At 37.4% G+C, this 19,269-nt stretch overlaps 2 protein-coding genes across 5 annotated transcripts; one reads left to right on the forward strand and one right to left on the reverse strand.

The window, feature by feature from the left end:
- Positions 1–149: 149 nt before the first annotated feature.
- Positions 150–8,538, reverse strand: gabpa (GA binding protein transcription factor subunit alpha). Of its 4 annotated transcripts, none has more exons than XM_042002000.1 (10): positions 8,474–8,538; positions 6,184–6,275; positions 5,936–6,080; positions 5,718–5,802; positions 5,364–5,588; positions 5,058–5,252; positions 4,829–4,885; positions 4,386–4,508; positions 3,666–3,858; positions 150–1,517 (listed from the first exon to the last, which is right to left on the reverse strand). In XM_042002000.1, exons 2-10 carry the CDS (start codon positions 6,258–6,260, stop codon positions 1,292–1,294), a joined length of 1,326 nt encoding a protein of 441 aa, XP_041857934.1. In that variant the 5' UTR covers positions 6,261–6,275; positions 8,474–8,538; the 3' UTR covers positions 150–1,291. The 4 variants fall into 4 exon arrangements, with proteins under 4 accessions (XP_041857934.1, XP_041857932.1, XP_041857933.1 ...); XM_042001998.1 differs by lacking the exon at positions 8,474–8,538 and adding an exon at positions 8,317–8,449; XM_042001999.1 differs by lacking the exon at positions 8,474–8,538 and adding an exon at positions 7,941–8,022.
- A 1,723-nt stretch (positions 8,539–10,261) lies between these two features.
- Positions 10,262–18,697, forward strand: u2af1 (U2 small nuclear RNA auxiliary factor 1). The gene is made up of 8 exons (XM_042002002.1): positions 10,262–10,367; positions 11,178–11,265; positions 14,001–14,067; positions 15,164–15,213; positions 15,862–15,960; positions 16,060–16,193; positions 18,194–18,286; positions 18,388–18,697. The coding sequence occupies exons 1-8, from the start codon at positions 10,324–10,326 to the stop codon at positions 18,512–18,514; spliced, it is 702 nt and encodes a 233-aa protein (XP_041857936.1). The 5' UTR covers positions 10,262–10,323; the 3' UTR covers positions 18,515–18,697.
- The last annotated feature ends 572 nt before the right edge of the window (positions 18,698–19,269 follow it).

Genomic DNA, 19,269 nt, shown 5'->3' on the forward strand with positions numbered 1-19,269 from the left:
TATTGCTGTTAATTCTCTTGTCGTTGCACTTTGTTTTTAGATAATTGTATCATTCCAGATTTATCACTCTGCTGTCTTGATTGTAAATATTTGGGTAATGGAGATCCATCATGTCCAAAAGTTCATTTGCTCCCCCCCTTTTTTTGTCCTAAATCCCCCAAATGTTTTTAGGCTTGCGTTTGTACTCTCAATGCGCCAGCAATATTGTACAGTGCAGGAGTCTGTGCATATTTAACAGGTAAGAATTATTGGGCCTAGAGAGATGGTTTCCAAAAGCTTTCCACATATTCCTTCACCAAATCTCAAACACTATTTTTCTACATTTGCTGTGTATACATGTACAGTGCTTCTGTTTGTCTTGTGGTGAATATTTCTTTGCCCGCATATTTGTCAAGTCTGTAAATGTCATCAAAGAGGCAACAAATGACCACATCGCCCTCCAACAGACATGTTCACCTTGTCATATATTAATGGTCAACATGAATGTGACATATTCTGCATCATTAAAAAGATACAACACATATCACCTTTATAAATGTAAAGACACTAACTGAAGCTCTTAATCAGGTGAATGTTTAAAGTTTGTATTGATGGTCACTCAGGCTGTCTTTGGAGCTTAGTGATTAAAAATGTTTTTTCCTCATTGTTTCAGTGACCTTCCTCTAGATGTAGTTCAATGAAACATTTGCTTAGAGTAAGAAAAAGCTTTCTACACGCACCATACCATGAATAAAGTTTTGAATGTACATACAAGTGCCTGGCTTGGTCTCTTAACTGGTGACTTATGCAACCCTGAAAATATTCACACCTTGCACACAGCTATTTGGAAAATGCTTGTCACTTTATTCCCCCTAGTGGACGAAAAGAGTCCAACAATTTAGGGAATGGACACTAAATAAAATACAAAACAGGTCTTTTATAAATGGAAAATATGAAAATACACTTGCCCTGTGGCTATCAAAAACACGAAGTATTGGTATATACAGTGGAAACAATCCTGATCTACAGACAGGTAAAGAACAAGCTCTTAATTGGGTTTTCAGTCACACTCAAGCATTCAGTCACACAACGAGCAATCAGTCATTCTCTCATTATGAACACACCTCTCAAAGAAAAGCTAGAAAATGTTATCTGCCTCAGTGTAAACTGAATGAAACTTTAAAGATGATAATGTTAATCCACACTGATCAGGAATCTTGCATCTTTGTGTCTAATTGACGTGTGTGATGTCCAATCAGCAGTGGAGGGCACGCTTTGCATGTGGCAACATAGGAGTGCTGCAATGCAATCTTCAGCTGTCCTTGTCTAGTGTGGCAGTGGTGGCTAGGGTCACTGTAGTGATGGGTTGCCCAATGCCGTGTATCTGCATGCGAGCTAGTTTCTTCTGCTCGCACTCAGTCACCAGGCTGTTGAGCTCAGCGGCACTGTAGCCAATCAGAGTCCTCAGGTCGCAAACAAACTTGTAGACAAAGCGCTTGCCCTGCACCTTGCTTATCATGTCCCCATCGTAGTAATACCTAAGTGGAAAAAATCACACAAAAAATAAATCTATAGCATATTCAGAAGTCAAACATGTCATAGTGGCAATACCACATTTTGAAATTTATTTTTAAACACGGCAAAAACAAAACAAAATGTACTGACCTAGATAGAGTAAGCTTCTAAATCTCCACTGATGCAGAGGAGCACACAACAATCAGGCTTTTGCAACAGCTAGACAAGTTATTGATATGACTTATGGCAGCAACAGGGGTGTGCCATCTTAGGTACCTCCTGATTGCATTAGTTTATGATTCAGGATGCTACAATTCGATTTTAAAATGATTATTAAGATATTCAATGAGTCAGGGTTGTTTTTCTCACTCTGTGGCTACCTTCATACTACTTTACACTCCATTCAGTAACCATTAATTCAAGTAATCAAACACATTTGTCCCCACTATCTTTTATTTATGTCAAACCATAAACAAATCCAACACATATCTAAAATATTTTTCCAAATTTTCCATGGAAAATGTGTTAGCAATAGTTTGGAACAACAACTGGTGGCTTTATCCTCCTCCTCTAAACTGGGGTGGGAATGCATGAGGTGTTGTCGCAGGTTTGTAGTATTACTATATTTTATTTTGGCTATAAACAACTAACATATGGAGTAAGTCTTGTCCAGGCCTTGTCTGTTTTCGTTTCCATCAAAACCAAAATGTTTCCAAACGCTAGCTTTCAAACCAGATGAATAAATCTCATGCTCAGTAACTGGCTGAAAGGCTAGCTGCTGCCTTCTTGGGATCTCTGTTCTTTACCATTTGCCACCCAGACAGTTTAAGGGGCTGGACTGCTGGTCCGTTCCCTAAAGGATCTGGGCAGCACGAATGATTTATGTTCCTGGCAAACTTTCAGGGATGATGGCAATGATGGGGTCTGACCTGAGATCAAGCTAATTTTTTAGAATGCTGTTCTTGGTAGCATCCTCAGATACAGTATGGCTGCGTGGTTTGGCACATTAACAGTTCAGTATAAATCTAGACTCACAAATATAGTGAAAACACCAATCCAAGTAACTGGGTCAAATAATCAGTAACCAGTAGCTGTTCTGTACTGGGATGCCCCAATGATACAGAGAAGACGTCCTCTTGTGTAATCTTGACACTCGTCAAATATCTGGACCTGATCCATCAGGCTGTATTATGACCAGCAGATTTTACAGCTGTCACCAGCAAACCTCAGTAGTTTCCTCCTCTTCAGCACAAACGATGAACTATGAACTATAAACTACAAGAGAGATGCATGGACAACGGTATGTCCAAGATGACTGTGGCCCCTGGCAAACGTGTCACATGTAAAGCTCGCACAGCCGTTTTTTTTTAGTGGTGTCTGACTCGTGCCAAAACAAAAATTTTTCCCCGCTTGTGGAGTTTATCAGTTTTTAAAAGCATAATGCAGGGGTGATGGCAAACAAACAAACAAATAAAGAAAGAAAGAAAAAAAACCTGACCCTGAACATTTTTAGGGTGTTCCTCAATGGACACCACTGAATTTGATCAGAAATTTTAGCACACTATTATTGTACAGAACACATGGCACAATTTTTTCACAATAACTTCCTGTTAAACCCACAATAATTTCTATATTAATTTTTTTTCCTTTTATTGCTTACAAACAATAATTTACACACTTTTAAAATCTGCAAAAGATTATTTTAAAAATAACCATTTTAACCACTTACCGGTCCTTTGGCAGAGCTAGATTTGTGGGTATGGTACAGCAATTTAAAAAACAGAGGTCTCCGTTCAGCAGTCAGCAATGTTTTTCCTTGTGAGCATATATCCCACATTTTTTTTCTCCCATCACTAATTGCCACATGCTGGAATTTCGGCAACACCCCTGCACTTCGCAGCTGTGATCCTGCCATTTGATTATTATATTTAAAAAATCATTTTCAACATTTTTAAATTGTAATTGAATCAGAAAGTGATGCATCACGATGAATCAATTAAATAATGAATTGGCTCATCCCTAGGCAGCAACAGCCATCTTTTATTCAGTTTTGTCCACTTTCAGAATGGGCTCTTTGCAAATCCCCACATTTAATACAGGTCTAAAGACAAAAATGAAATAAAATACAAATGAAATACAGATTAAAAAAACAAAACAAAAAAAAAACTAACCTGAGGGCTCGGCTGAGCTTTTCATAGTTCATGGTAGGTTTGTTTTTGCGCTGACCCCACTTCTGCGCCACAAGCTCAGGCTGGTTGAGTTTGAACTCTCCCTCCTCACCCACCCAGGAGATGCAGTCTCTTGAGTCTTTGTCTGTCAGCAGCTCCAGCAGGAACTGCCACAACTGGATCTGACCGTTGTTACCTTGAACCAGAGAAAAACAGGGCAGTCAGTGTAAATGACAAATACCACAAACCTTTACAAAAAACTGCATCAATATAAAATACAGTGCAAACCTCTGATCAACCCTCAAAGCTGTGTATGTGATAGCAAAAAAATTTGGAAGGAAGGCTGCCAGAAAGTGTCACTATTATTGATTAATTTACACTCGATTATAGAACAATTTGGTCTGTAAAATTAAAAAAAAAAAAAATCTAAATCCTAACACTTTATCTTACTTTATTTTCTTAACAGTGCCACACAATTGAGAAGCCTTTGGCAAAGCAAAACGATGAAATAAAATAAATGACACAATGTTCACCTTTTCTGTACAGTCATTAATTGATAAGTTGACATCTGTGCCTTCCTAACTGGTTGGTGCACACAGCCAACACAGGCAGCAACATTCAGATTACAATATTTTATCTGAAACCTTTCAATTAAAATCAGTACTTCTAAACTGTGAATCTCAGCATGCAAGTGGTTCAGGGTTTGTGTGCGGTGTGTACTACCTGTGCGGTTGCCAGGTGAACTGCGCTCTTCTCCTGAAATACGGGGAGCTCTGGGGCCACGGCTCTGCTTCAGTACCTTTATAGCAGTAGGTGTACTCACTTGAGCTGGTATTATCTGCACAGCTAAAGAGACAGATGCATACAAAAAAGTCACTCATAATGCATGTTTTTAATAATCAGAACATATCCAGCTAAGCGGAGTCCTTTTATTTTCTAAAATCTCATGTGTAAAATGCTGATTTTTTTTTCTGCGCTGCAAATGTAGCAATTCAGTCTGCAGGGAAAAAAAGACAATGCACTAACTGTTTATAACTACGTTCTCTGAAGGTACAATGTGTCATGTCTTGTCAGACAAGCTAATCTGAGCAACTCCACACAAGGCAAATCCAGTTCACAGTGCTGGGTCTATGAGGTGTTAAAGACCTCTTCACTACAACACTTACGTTGGTCAATAGTAACAGTGGCGTCACCTCCAGACTGGTCCTGGCTGGCCAGTACATCTGTAATAAAAAAAAACAAAAACAAACAAACAAAAAAAAAAACAAGTTACACTTCATATGATGCTAAAGTTTGATAAACAAGATGCAACTCTAGTAGCACATTCTTTCTTGCTAATCTCTAAATCAGCTGTCAACGTCGGTATGTACAAGGTGAAACTAGTTCCTAACTTACATTTGCGCAGGAGTTCCAGGTGACTCCACAAGATTTCTCCATTTGGCACTTTCTGAAGAAACTCCTCTTGGCTGAAACTGCAGAGATCTCTGCCTGGGATATGAATGCTGCCGATTTCCATCTCATCAATGTTAAACTCCTTCATTACCCACACAGCCCAGTGGATCACCTGATCAGCTGTCCACAGCAGGGGGTCTGAGGAAAGAAAGAGAAGCCTTCACATACCAACAGCTATAACATTTTTTTAAAACTACATTAAGGACTGATTTCAACCACAGTAAGGTATGTAATGGAAGTATTCCTCACCATATGGTATGCCAAGCCGGACCTGCTCTTTGCGATAGCCTTCAAGAGCTGCAGCCCAACGTGTAACCTGCTCTGAAGTCTCATCAGACAGAGAAGACCGCTCTACAGCAATGAGCTGTCCCTCCTCCACCAGAGCTCCCTCCTCTCCTGCTGCATCTGGATCAATCACAACTTCTACTGTTTCCACTGGCTTAACTATTTCCAAAATGTTCAGCTTTTCTTCCCCTGAGTAAAAAGAAAACAAATTATGAGGCTTTTAGACAACATAGCAGTACATGGCTGTTTATAATTACTTATTTACATATTTGGAGGATTTTATCTCAATTATATCATGGTTTCTGGTTGAATTAATACCTGGTTTGGTTATGATCTGCAGACTGAGCTGCACTGTGCCGTCTGTCTTCACTCCCTGGTCAAAAAGGCTGTGATCTGGGTGAAGCTAAAAAGAAGAGTTTGACAGATAAGGTCAACACTGTTAAACTCAAATGATGTCTCAAACTGCATACCAGCACCCAACAAAACAATCCAATTTCATTATAATTTCTTAACAGGAAGGATTTGTGAATTAGTACCTGAATGTCTTGCAAGCAGATTTCAAATGAATCCAGTGCGATTTGGATGCGAGGCTCCAAAAGTTTCTTCAAATTGCCAATAGGTTCATTGATGTCGATATCTTGCTGAATCAAATCAGATGCTGTGATTGTCTGCTCCTCAACACTACGATTCACAGATCAGATCAGAGACGAGAGAAAAAGAAAGTTAAAAGTAATTTTTGTACATGCTAAGCATATCAAGGATTCATTTACGTTCTCTTACTTACCCTTCCTCCAGGCATGCCTGTTTCCCCCGTTCATCGATCTCTATTTCTATCATCTCCTCTGCCTCACTTTTAGCCATTCTGTTTGGAGATAGCTTTAAGATAGAAAGATAGAAAATAGAGTTCTTCTACATGAGCAGTAAAAGGATCAGCATCAATAAAGGAAACAACAATGACACAGTGGGTTACAAGTTGCTTTTTCATAGTATATGGTTGATACTCTAAACCATCCTTTTCTTTGTAAATTAATCAATTTATCATTTTAATAATTTATGCAAAACTGACTCTTGTTAGTTCCTGTCTTTAAAATTAAACAATGTTTGGCTTTTCTGTTTAATATTACTGTATTGTAATATTTTTTTACATTTTGACAAAACTCATTTGAAAAAAATTTAATTTGGTGTAATCAGTGAACAATTTTCTTTGTGTGCAGATCCTCAAGATAGCAATATTTACCACATTAACAGATATTAAGTTTTGGTTGTGGGAGGGAAAGCTTTGTTACAACTCCGATTTTAAAACTACAGCATCTTAAAAGTCTGTTAAAAGTAGAGTTGGATTGTTCCTACCTGGGGCATTTCATTTTTAGATCAAACCACAACTTTGACACAAATATAGAGCAACTTTAGATGTATTTCACACTAAAGAGATGTCTAATTTTAGTCGTAAGGACTCCATACTGTGTCTACTGCTTGAATTGGCTGCAAACTTAAAAAGAATCCTGCTAGCTGGGCTGAAAATTAGCAGCATGCATCAGCCAAATCCACACTTATAGGTGAAAAGCTAATAATTTTAGCATTTATTTGCAAGTAGTACGTAAAGGTAAATCTATTTTAAAAATTTTGCTACTTTCCCTGTTAAATGCCCATAAATTATATATATTACACTACTTCTGGGTATATAAATAATTAATGAAGTAATTTATCAATATTTGAATTATTTAAAAAATACAAAACAGAAATAAATAAAAGTAAAATAGAATGTAACACAAAATTTAAAAAAAAAAAATCAAAATGCTTTATGTGCACTGTTAAAACTAGTTCAGAAATTTAGCTATTATACATTTTATAAACTACACATGACAGCAGTTCGGGGCTTTCTACTAGAGGCCTCTCAGCCTCGACTCCTCATTGGTCGTCTGGGACAGTTCACTGACTGCTAACATTAGCCAACTCAAGGGCGAGGCTTTGGTGTTTTAAAGGCCAACTGATAGGCCATTAATTACATAAAATAGTCACTAATAATATTTAATCGTCTTTATTAGGCTTTGCAAAAGTAAACAAAACTTGTATCAATACACCAGGTTACATGTGTGGCTGTAGTTAAAGAGGCCGACGGTAAAAACAAGTTAGCTACAAATTAGCAGCGCGGGGCGAGGCAGTGCATTACACAACCGTCGGTCCCCCGCGTGCTAAACAACAGTTAAAATATCCCAAAAATGACTCGCGCATCTAAACTTCCACAAATGTATGTTCAACCATATTATAACTCTGCCCGTAGAAAACTTTTAAAACGGAAATAGAATAAACGGAAACAAAACAGCATAGGGCAAATTGAAAGGAGCCGGAAATCCTGGCTAAGGTTTACAGCGTTACAAGACTTCCGAGAGCAGCGCTGATTAACGCATGTGAAGTTCAAGAAAACGAGCTCTTAAAAACAACCGAAATGCTCTGGAAAAACGCTCAGTTGATTAGAAACTTGAGCTACGCTTAAAGCAATGGACTAAGATGCAACTTAATAGATTCAGGATATATACACACGGTGTGTTTGTGGCTGGATGGTGGTCAGCTCCTAGCGTCTTCCCTGAACTACGTCTGTTCAGCTTTATCTTTAGCAAATAAGCTAACGTTTGCCGGTCTAACAACTGACACTAGTTCTGTTTCCACTCAAGAAAAGGCACCACGAGCAATTGTTTGTGACAGACAGCGTTAGCCTAGCGTTTCGCCATTACCGTTAAAGCGTGTTTCTGACTTAAATGTGGACGGCCTATTCCGAGTGAACAAAATAATAACAGCCAGCTAGGTTAGCTTAGCTAGTTGAGCTATAAAATAGCGGGAAGATTCCATACACAACAAACATTCTCGTCACATCACCGTTGTATGGAAATCATTTCTCATGTCATTGAAATTTCCCTACCTTTATAAGTTCTGGCTTTAAAAGATGTTAAAGTATATTTAACTGTAGTAGGTAAGCAGCCAAATAATCAGTCAGTCGATAGGTATCTAGCAAGTTTTTGACCAACAAACAGTCATTCAGGGGAGGGGCGGAGACTAACTGGTAATGCTGAACTTACCTTAAGATCCAGCTGTTAAAAACGTTTAAGTAACTGCTTGTATATCCGTTCAACGTATATGTAACATGTTTTAGGTAGAAAGCGTATTCCTCCTATGATCAGTAATTGTAAGTAGATCAACAAGGGTTGCTCTACAATGCTAGTAAGTCTTTAAAACAATGCCCAAACTTCCTGATGAAGTTCACTGAAGCATTCCCTTGTATTTAATTTAGCCTCAAACATGCTGTCTCACATTTTTCTGCAATGGATCTGAAAGGGTCTAAAAGCCCATTTTGGACAAGTGACAAATTAGGAGGCAATAGACGAACTAATGATTACAGTAAACAAATGAAAAAATTGTGACAGGGTAAATATTTTTCATTAAGTCACAAATGACTGAGGCAAAGGCTGAACTCTGCTCTGACAAATTTTCTTTGTGGTGTTTATTCCTAACTTGCTCAAAGTTTTACATTATTGTTCAAGAAAGAATATTGAAAATACATTTTAATGCAAAATCAATTAAGATTTATTGTCAAGGAGCTAATGAAGCTAATCAATGCCATTTGTGTGAATTGAATAATTGTTTGCATTGTGTTGTCTTCTGTCAGATTGGGGAAAAAAGGGAAATTTAACAGTCCTATTTTATTTATTTTTTTTAATTATTCCTGTTTTAATTATTATCTATTTTAATTTACTCAGGCATAGTAACCGATTCTAATTTTTTTAAACACTTGGAATACATTTTGTACAGTCTCCATCAAGAACATGCATATGAACATTATTATTCTGGAGCAATTCTTCATACACTTTGAATATGTCTTTTTAGGTCAAATATTGATGGAGCTTGTGATGTAAACATAGGTATTGAGCCTACCGTGTTGTACAATTCAGAGTACTTAATGAACATCTTTAAAGGTTTTTTGTTGTTGTTTGTTTTTTGCCTTTGTTGTAGTTCATCTGGTGGCTTAATATACATATTTTTTATTTCTTTTTTTCTTTTTCAATTGAGGAACATATACAGAAACAGTATATGGACATACTTCTTCAGCATAAGAACATTCCGGTTGTTGCATTTGTCCTAATGTACAAACACATAATGTACAGCACACAAGCATTTCCAGGGTTTCCTAATTATATTGTTTAATTTGTTTAACCATTTTATAAATTTGCTTGAGGCTTAAGTTTTAATAATTTAATTCGAAATTTCTGCAAACTACATTTACACTGTTTTAAATTGTCAGAGTTTGCAAAGTATTTTTTTTTTTTTTTTTTGCAATGACCAAATGAATGGTATGACTTTTTTTGACAAAGGGTAGTCTGTGATTTTGAATTCCTATAGCTTTCAATAATGTTGGGGATGTTTAGAACTTGTCCAATGTATTGAACTGCACATTAAAAATAGTTGTGTGAGTAGTTTAATAAAGGCCGTTTAAAATATATTAAATCATGAGCCCAGTCAGTATCCCATTAAATACATTTATACATAACACTAATTTATTCAGGATGAGGTCAACGTCATATTTGTTCTTCTTGTCATTTTGATTATTTAGTTTACAATAAACAGTCCAATTTATAAGAAAAACTTCCACAGTTTTGAAAATCTCGTTTCCTGTTTGAAACCGGAAACGTTTCGCTCTGACAAATTTCTGCCTCGTTTTTAATCATACCACAACGTAGATCTTAAAACCATTCATAATAATTTTAAGCGACTAAACAATCATTTATAGCAAAATTACACGGTGATTTAAACAGTATTAATTTAGTGTAATTTTTTGTATTGATTTTGTTAGTGATTTACGATTTTATTATGAAGGACACAAAACGGAAGAGTGTTTGTTAATACCGCCTCGAATAAACGCCTGGTGAGCAAGATGGCAGAGTATTTGGCATCCATTTTTGGAACAGAGAAAGATAAGTAAGTAAATCACGCTAACTTAGTGAATCGACTGTAAATTTCTGTCGTTTATTCTGTACAAAGCAAGCTTTGACAAATAGCACTCTATTTGGTGCTATTTGCAACCTGCTATATTACACTGGCTCTGGCTTATAGCGCTATCATGCTAACCATCGTCCATGAATTGAATACCGCGCCGCGATTGTTAAGCTTTCGCAATATGAGGGGTGCTGAACAGTAATGTGTTAGAGAAAATAGGTTATTAAAAGTCACTGACTATTACCTTGCTGAAATTTAAATAGTTCTTAGTTTAACCTAAGTACTGGTATTTCACGAACTTCTACCTTGCCTCGATTTAGCGCTAGCAATGGATGAGTTTGCGAGCGTCAGACACCTCTTTGTTAAAGTGTAAAACACAAAGACCATCCACGCACCCTTATAGAGTTTTTAAAGCAGATAAACCTATTCTCCATCTCAGCCACATTCTTACAAATCTTATAACGATAGATTACATCGTCACGCAAAAGCCGTTGGCGTTTTAAACTATCATAATTGTCAGATTTGATCCTTAAATGCAGCATTTCAAGTAAAAGACGTATGTGTTGTGAATTATCTGCACGTCTTTATTTCCATGTTAAATGGATTAAAAACAAAACAAAACTGCACACCCTGATGTACCAGGAAAACTCCCATAGTTCATTGCAGTAAAGTCCATTCAGCCAGCACTTTGTCAGGTGTTTGCTGTTGAAATCGTGAGTTGTTCTTAAGATTGGAAATACATCTTCATTTTGTTAACCCGGTCTCATTTTCATTGTTAATTCATTTCTGCAGAGTCAACTGCTCTTTTTATTTTAAAATTGGTGCCTGCCGACATGGAGACCGCTGCTCCAGATTACACAACAAGCCAACTTTTAGCCAGGTAAGATAACCGTTTTTTTATTTTATTTTATTTTTTTTATTATTATTAGTTAATTTAGTTGTGATAGTTAATGTGTAATATTTGAGCCAAACCTGCAAAGGGTCTTTAATATAAAATAAATGACTGTGTGATTTAAAGGGTTTTCCTGTTATATTGTCTAATCACTTTAAAATAGTTGAAGGGATGAAGCTCAAACTCAAAGCTGCATTTCAGAGGTGTTTACAAAAATACTGAGTGAAAGCTTGATGCCTTTCCAGGTAACTGTTGTTCACACAATCTTCTTTTTTCCTTCTTTATAATCTTATTACATTTATATTGTCGATTAACCAAACATGTAGTTCTGCTTGATAGCAACATAATAATTTTTGTGGAAGAAATTAGCTTTAGCTTAATATCCTATAACACTCAAAAGTAACATTTTACACATCAAAACTATCAGGTTTTGAATATTAGGTTAGTTAAATTCCCTTTTTAAAATATCATTTAGATTCTAGCTATCATGTACTGACCTATAAATATAGTTTAAGAGAAAGTTTAAAAGATTAAATAGCAGTAGACCTTGTGGAGTTGTGCTTGATGGTAGTGTAACTCGTACAAGAGACTGACGACTTCATCTGCAAATTAGTGGATCATAATGTTAGTTGCTGGCTTGCTTTTGAAAACAGAAACATTTATTAAAAATGAAAGTTCTTAATCCTCCCATTTTAGGAGCGGCAGGTTATAATGGAGGAAACAAAGACGTTTTAATCTCCCGTCACCAGCTCCTGTAGGTAATGATCCAGCTGCGTGAACTGTTCCTCCTCATCATCAGTCTCTTCAGAAGTTTGTGTGCTGAGGAATTACTATTAAATAACATGAATAACACATAAGAGGTGCTGCAGTCTGTACGTTTAGAGAACCACCGATGAGAACAGCCACCGTTCTCTTATCTGGACCTCACAGAAATCTTCACTTTTGTTTTTACCTTTAGATTAAATCTGTAGTGATGAATATATCTTTGTACTTAATCTTTATTTTGTATACATTAGATACATTTAACACAAGAACGGCTAAGACGGCCAATTTGAACTTTTTGAAATGTGCATATTTAATAACTCTGTCAAATAAAATCATAAAGACTTGCTGGTCCCTGACTTTTCTGAAAATTACGTGAATTTTCATCAAAACAAGTTGTACTATTTAGTATTTAAAGAACAGAAGAAATATTATCACTTTTGACCTATTCTGGCCACAGGTGGTTGTTTTCACTGCACAGGTTTTTTGCACTGTTCTGTTTTTAGTTTCCTGATGTTGTGGATCAGATAATGTAGAAGTATTCTGTAAAGAGTGGTATGCAGAGATGGATCCATGTTGTATTTTACAACAGACTGAACCTTGCAGGAATAAACGTTCATATCATCAGTGGACTGAAACACACAGCTGAAAGGGGTTTCTGCAATTTGCTGGCAGAGCAACATCCAGCAGAGATTCCTTCTCTCTGCCGTCGTACTTGAAGCAGCACGTTGGAAAGAAGGCAAAAATATTAATACTGTCATGATAATCTACACCAGGGGTGGCCAACGTTGGTCCCCAAGAGCCACAATCCTGCAGGTTTTCCATGCATCCCTGCACCAACACACCTGACTCAAATTAAGTGGATCCAACAGCCTATAAGGATCTGCACAATGACTCATTAGTTTTAGTTGGGTGTGTCGGTGCAGGGATGCATGGAAAACCTGCAGGATTGTGGCTCTTGAGGACCGACGTTGGCCACCCCTGATCTACACTATTATCCAAGAGGCTAAAACAGCTATTTCACAACCAGAGCAGATCACGTCTCTTCCCCTGCTGCCCTGCCCGGCTTTGCCTTTTATTTCTTTTTTCTCCCCAGCTTTGTGATGCAGCCACAGACTCCATAGAGTAATAAAACAAGATGGCTTATAGCTCATTGGGGTTTTTACTCTACTGAAACTCGTTTATTTGTCTTTTAAAAATCAATGGATTGTAACCTGTCAGCCAATCACTGTGATTGATCAGCTGCTGTGTGAAATCATTCTGCTGTCAGAGATCTGAAAACGTTGATGACGAACAAGATTATTTCATAACAAATCGAATTTCCTTCAGTGCACTCAGTAAAAACCTACATCAGAGACCTGAGGGTGATTTTTCCAGGAAAGAGTTAATGGCGCTAATTTAGCCTACATGTGAACACATAGTTGATAAGGTGTAAACTGACACAGCAGAGAATTCCACCACGTTGACTGCAGCGTCTCCAACAACATAGCTGCCTGTGGACACCTGTCTGTAAAACATGCCGATACGCACCCTCCTATCAGCCGATGCTGATACAAGTAAAAAATACAAATATCGGCCCAATATATCGGTCGATTTTTACTGATGTAATTATTTGCTTGTAGAGCACATTAACGAAGATTCTGTCACTGAAAACGCATGAAGGGACACGTTTGTCCACTTTCATCCAGGACTAAAGGGTAATAAGAAATCTAAACAGAGCTGCTGTGTTCTGTGCAGAAAAAGGTTCCACTTAGTAATTTACTGAATGTGATTACCGATTACAGTGGTCTGTGATAATTTAGCACAGAAGAGTCAATTACTTTTTCATGACAAATGATGTACTTCTCATCAATGTTAATTTAATTAGTATTTGACCATTTTTATTATTCTGCTATGGAAACGCCTTAGTTTAATGCAATTAGCTAATTACCATAAAAAAATGTTTTGTTTGTTTTTTTTAGACGATTGCCCTTCTGAATATTTACCGGAACCCGCAGAACAGTGCCCAGTCTGCAGATGGTCTGACCTGTAAGTGAACTATGGTCTATGTTTTCTGTTTGACATTAACCAGCTAAGTTTTTAGATTATGTAGAGTTGCAAAACTACTCAGCTATCTTGAGATGTTTCGGAGTTGTTGTTTTTTTTTTTTTTATTCATATTTACTTTACTAAAACCAAATAAAATATATTGCAAGAGGTCAAGTTTTATCCACTGCAAAGTTCTTCATTCAATTTAAATAGACAAAATCTAAACAAAGCCTGTGATAGCCTGCATGTTTCAGCTCTGTTTTAAGCTGAAAAGTCTGTTCTGTCTTTTTCAAAATCAGAAACTTTTGAATTGGTGGTTTAGTCTGAAACAAGTTTGTTACCTGAACGTCTGTAGAGCTCAGTACTTCTTAAAGTAACACCCGATCGCTATGTCATAAAGGTTATTTAATTAGTTTTCAGGCTTTTGAAATCTTTCAACTTGTGTGTTTTGTTTGCTTGTTTTTTCTTAAAGATAACACTTTACTCAAGGATCAAATTTAATGACCTGTTTAAATAAGTGTGTAGGTTGACTCCAAAGTTTTGACTGTTCCTTTGGATAATTACAGTTGAAATTAATGCTGTCAATAACATCCCTCGCAATTCATATAGACATTACAGCCACTTCATTAAGTGTTCATGTCAGAGCAACACTTGCCACAGGTACACAAAGATAAAATAGTACACAGTGTACACAACTTTTGGATTGTAAATGCCTTTTTTTTATGAATAATGTGCAGATAACGCTTTAGAGCAAATTGTATTACTTGTGCATATCATTCAAGAGGTCCAACTATGGAAAGAAAAGAAAGGGGGGAAAATAAAAGTAAATTTCAACCTAAAAATTAAAGTTTAATTGTCAGTAATGATCAACATGGCACAAAGATACTAAAAAATGAATGTGACAGAGCTTCTGCCTCCTTGTCGATTTCTAATAAAGGGGCCTGTACTAGCGGGATGTAAATGCTGAAAGATAAGTGCCTACTGAAGGAAGGAAGTGAATGTTATTTGAGCTGCTCATTAATCTGTCCAGAGTTAGTCAGCTCAGAAATGAAATGTCCACTCAGCTTTTGTTAATTTGTCTTTCTTACAACCACAAGGTACCGTCAGTGACATGGAGATGCAGGAGCACTACGATGAATTTTTTGAGGTAACTCACGCCCTTCTGAAGATTATGTTGTGAAGTTCACCATAAACCCCACCCACACCACATTTCCACTGATACATTTTAAGTTAAGAGAATATATAAAGAATCCTTCAATCAGTTACAGCTGCAAACAGCATGCAGCCATTTTTAATGTAGTGGTTGGAAAGTTGACTATATTCTCTACAATAATGTCTCCATAACAAAGATTATTTAATCAAGTCAATTGATTGTCGATAATCATGATGAATGAGCTGTAACTGTTAGCCTGTTTCTGAAGGCTGATGACAGATTGTAGCAGTAGAAGGAAACAGCTGGTGTCGAGCTGTGATTGGTGGTTTGGTCATTTATTGTTATAGTAGGTCGAGTCTGAGAACAGAGCTGATGGACTCTATAGAAATGCTGAAATTAAAACACATCTCCTAGAAGCCCAAGAAACTAAAGCATATTGTCCATCAGTAAATTGCTCTGCTTTGTGTATGAATCAGCAGATGCTGTTCTTTAAATGCGACTTCTGTCGGACAGATTAGCTCTTTCTCCCTGTTTTCTGTGCTACGCTAACTGACTTCAGATATACTGAACATATAAGAGAATGGAAACAGTCGTGTCATCATAATAGATGAAAAATCAAATAGCACGCTCCTGTTCTTGCAGGAGGTCTTCACAGAGATGGAAGAAAAATACGGAGAAGTGGAGGAAATGAACGTCTGTGACAACCTTGGAGACCACCTTGTGGGCAATGTTTACGTGAAGGTGAGTAAAGGACAAGAAAATGAATGTTATCTTCTTTTTTCTTTTTTTTGCTGGCATTACAGGTAGAATTGTGAATTCTCTCTCAATCACCCTTCTTAGTTTCGTTATGAAGAGGATGCTGAAAAGGCTGTGATAGACCTGAATAATCGGTGGTTTAATGGCCAGCCCATCCATGCCGAGCTCTCTCCGGTCACAGACTTCAGAGAAGCCTGCTGTCGCCAGTATGAGATGGGGTGAGTCTTCATGATGGAGCAGAGCTTCTAATCAGCTTCACAATGTTTTGACAGGAAATGTCTTTCTCAAAGTAAAACAATGTATTTACAAGGAGTAAATCGGCTTACCTGCACCACGTATAACGTAAGAAATTCAGGTTTCAAAACATTTCAGCTAAAAAAAAAAAAGTTCAGCTACATTAGCCAAGGCCTTGTTTCAAGGCTGGGAATAGATTGTTTTCTGGACTGTAACCCGCATAGTTGTGAACGGTGGAAGGTCTGTTTTTTGTGTCTGCTTTAAAGTTTAACAGTCCAGCAACAACCTCAGAACAGTATCTGGCAGCATTTGAGCTTAAAGACCAACCAAACAGATGCAGGATCTGCTGGTCTGGTTTTTGTGCATCAACCCCATAAAATCTGCGTAAGTACGTTAAAACGGGAGCATCAGTTCTGCTTTGAATGAGCAAAGTTGTCAAACAGAAGTATTCACTGGTGGGGTAGCATATTTTATTGTTTTCTTGAAGTTGCGTGCAGATGATGGACACAGCCGACATTTTCCTGTCAGTAACAACACTGATCAGCTGCAAAACTTTGTTCTGCAGAAACTGCCATGATTATTATGTTCAAGGTGGCAGAAAGTTGTTTTGGATAAAGTTGTTTTCTTCACGGATTTCTCTATAATGACAGTCTGGCTTTACTGTTAAGCAGAGTTATGAAAACTATCGATAACAGGCATTTTTAGTAAGTAACGCTGGCTTTGACTTCTAATGGTCACCACAGAGCTTCAGTCTATACACCTAAAAACCACCAACCAGGCCAGAAATCTGGGTGTACTGATGGACTCAGACCTTAACTTTGAAAAACACATTAAGGGAATTACAAAGTCAGCCTACTATCGCCTTAAGAATAGATCAAGGGTGAAAGATCTGATGTCTCAGCAGGACCTGGAAAAACTCGTCCATGCTTTCGTCTTTAGTCGGCTTGATTATTGTAACAGTATTTTTACAGGTTCTACCTAAAAAATCAATTAGACACCTGCAGCTGATTCAGAACTCTGCTGCTCGAGTCCTCACTAAGACCAAGAAAGTGGACCACATCAGTCCAGCTCTGAGGTCTTTACACTGGCTGCCTGTTTGTCAGAGAATAGACTTTAAAGTTCTGCTGCTGGTCTATAAAGCTCTGAATGGTTTAGGACCAAAATACATCAGTGACCTCTTGACCCAGTATGAACCTACCAGAACCCTCAGGTCATCTGGTTCCAGTTTCTTATCAGTTCCTAGAACCAGACATGGAGAAGCTGCATTCAGCTTCTATGCTCCACATGTCTGGAACAAACTCCCAGAAAGCCTCAGATCAGCTGAAACACTCAGTTTATTTAAATCAAGGTTGAAGACCCATCTGTTCTCTGCTGCATTTCAATAGTTTTTATTTAGAAGTCAAAATCTACATCTGGTTCTTTTAAGCTGGAATCATGTTTTAATATTGTCTTTAACTTTATTTCTTGCATTTTATCTATTTTATTTTAGCATATTCCTTCTGCTTTTATTTCATTAATTGCATTTCTTTTAATCGTTATTTATTTTTTATTTTTATTTTTTTAATGCACTTGTATTGCTTTCTGCACCCTGCTGTAATGATTTATGTAAAGCACTTTGAATTGTGTTGTACATGAAATGTGCTATACAAATAAATTTGCCTTTTCCTTTAATGAAGTATTAGTCAAACAATGTACTTTATCTCGCCCTATTTTTCATCACACATGAATTAGTATTTGTGTTAAACCTCCAGTCCAGTGAAAGGATTTTTTTCCTCTCTCAGATGCAGCTTTACTAACCAGGTGTAACACTTGTATTGCATTTATAATGTTGGACAAATCTCAGACAGAAGGGCCATTTGACCCGTTTTAAACACCAGTTTTATGTTGCAGCTGCCGTGTGAAGCTTGTTTCCTCCTCTTTATTCCACCACAGCTGTGACTTTTTCATGCTGTGCTCATTTTTCTAACTGCTTCACTCTCCTCAGGGAATGCACTCGTGGTGGCTTCTGCAACTTCATGCACCTGAAGCCCATCTCACGTGAGCTGAGAAGAGAGCTCTACGGGCGTCGCAGGAAGGGGTATAAACGTTATCTCACTTTTACGTTCAGAAACCTTGGTACATCTGTAGAACCTGGGCGGTGTTTTTACAGTGATTCATGCTTCCTCTTCACTGCTACAGCCGCCACAGGTCTCGGTCTCGCTCAAGAGACAGGCGATCTCGCTCGAGGGACAGAGGCCGAGGGGGCCATGAGAGGGGCCACGAGAGACGCCGCTCCAGAGACAGAGAGCGTTCAGGGCGATTCTGAGCCTCAAGCTATGACTACTCATCCCTCCCTTCCTCATCTTTTTTTGTTTTAAGTTTGTACCCTCCCAGATTGTTCTAGAAATAACTGAAAGGTACCCAGTTTTTAAGCTGTGACAGCATTGAGGAACTTTTTTTTTTTTCTGAAAATGACTTTTGCTTCATTAAATTGAACATTTTTACTTAACACAAATGACTCCCGACTGTTATTCATTATAGAGTATTCATGCTGAAGCAATCAGTTTTCTAACAAACTCAGGTTGTGGTAAATCTGTCGTCAGGTTACGGTTTAGCTGATTTCATGGTTTTTCAGTGGGAAAATGAAACTGTTTCGTTGAGAACAAAGAAATCCAGCTCAGCGTATCATAAAAACATTTAGTAGCTTCTCATTGGAAGTTGGAGAACATCTGCAAACACAGTTGTGACAAGAGATGGTGACAACTGATTTTTTTTATTATTCTTACCATGCCAATTATAAATTGATCTACAAAGTCCAGTTTAAAATTGAAACTACTGCATGTGACTTTTCAGATTGCAGAATTATTGCATTAATTCCTCAGAAAAGTACATCAATATTGAAAGTGGAACCTCAACGCATTTTACTGCTGCCGTTGTCTCTGGTGAGGATTCTGGAGTTTTATTAGATAAGTTTTGAACAGCAATTGAAGCAAAACAGTCCTGTAGAAGAATGCTATGTACAGTTTTCAATATAGGTTTGTATTGTAATATCTATTTGATTAAAAATGTAACTTTAGAAAA

Source organism: Melanotaenia boesemani, chromosome 12, assembly GCF_017639745.1.
Source record: "Melanotaenia boesemani isolate fMelBoe1 chromosome 12, fMelBoe1.pri, whole genome shotgun sequence".
Classification (NCBI taxonomy): domain Eukaryota; kingdom Metazoa; phylum Chordata; class Actinopteri; order Atheriniformes; family Melanotaeniidae; genus Melanotaenia; species Melanotaenia boesemani.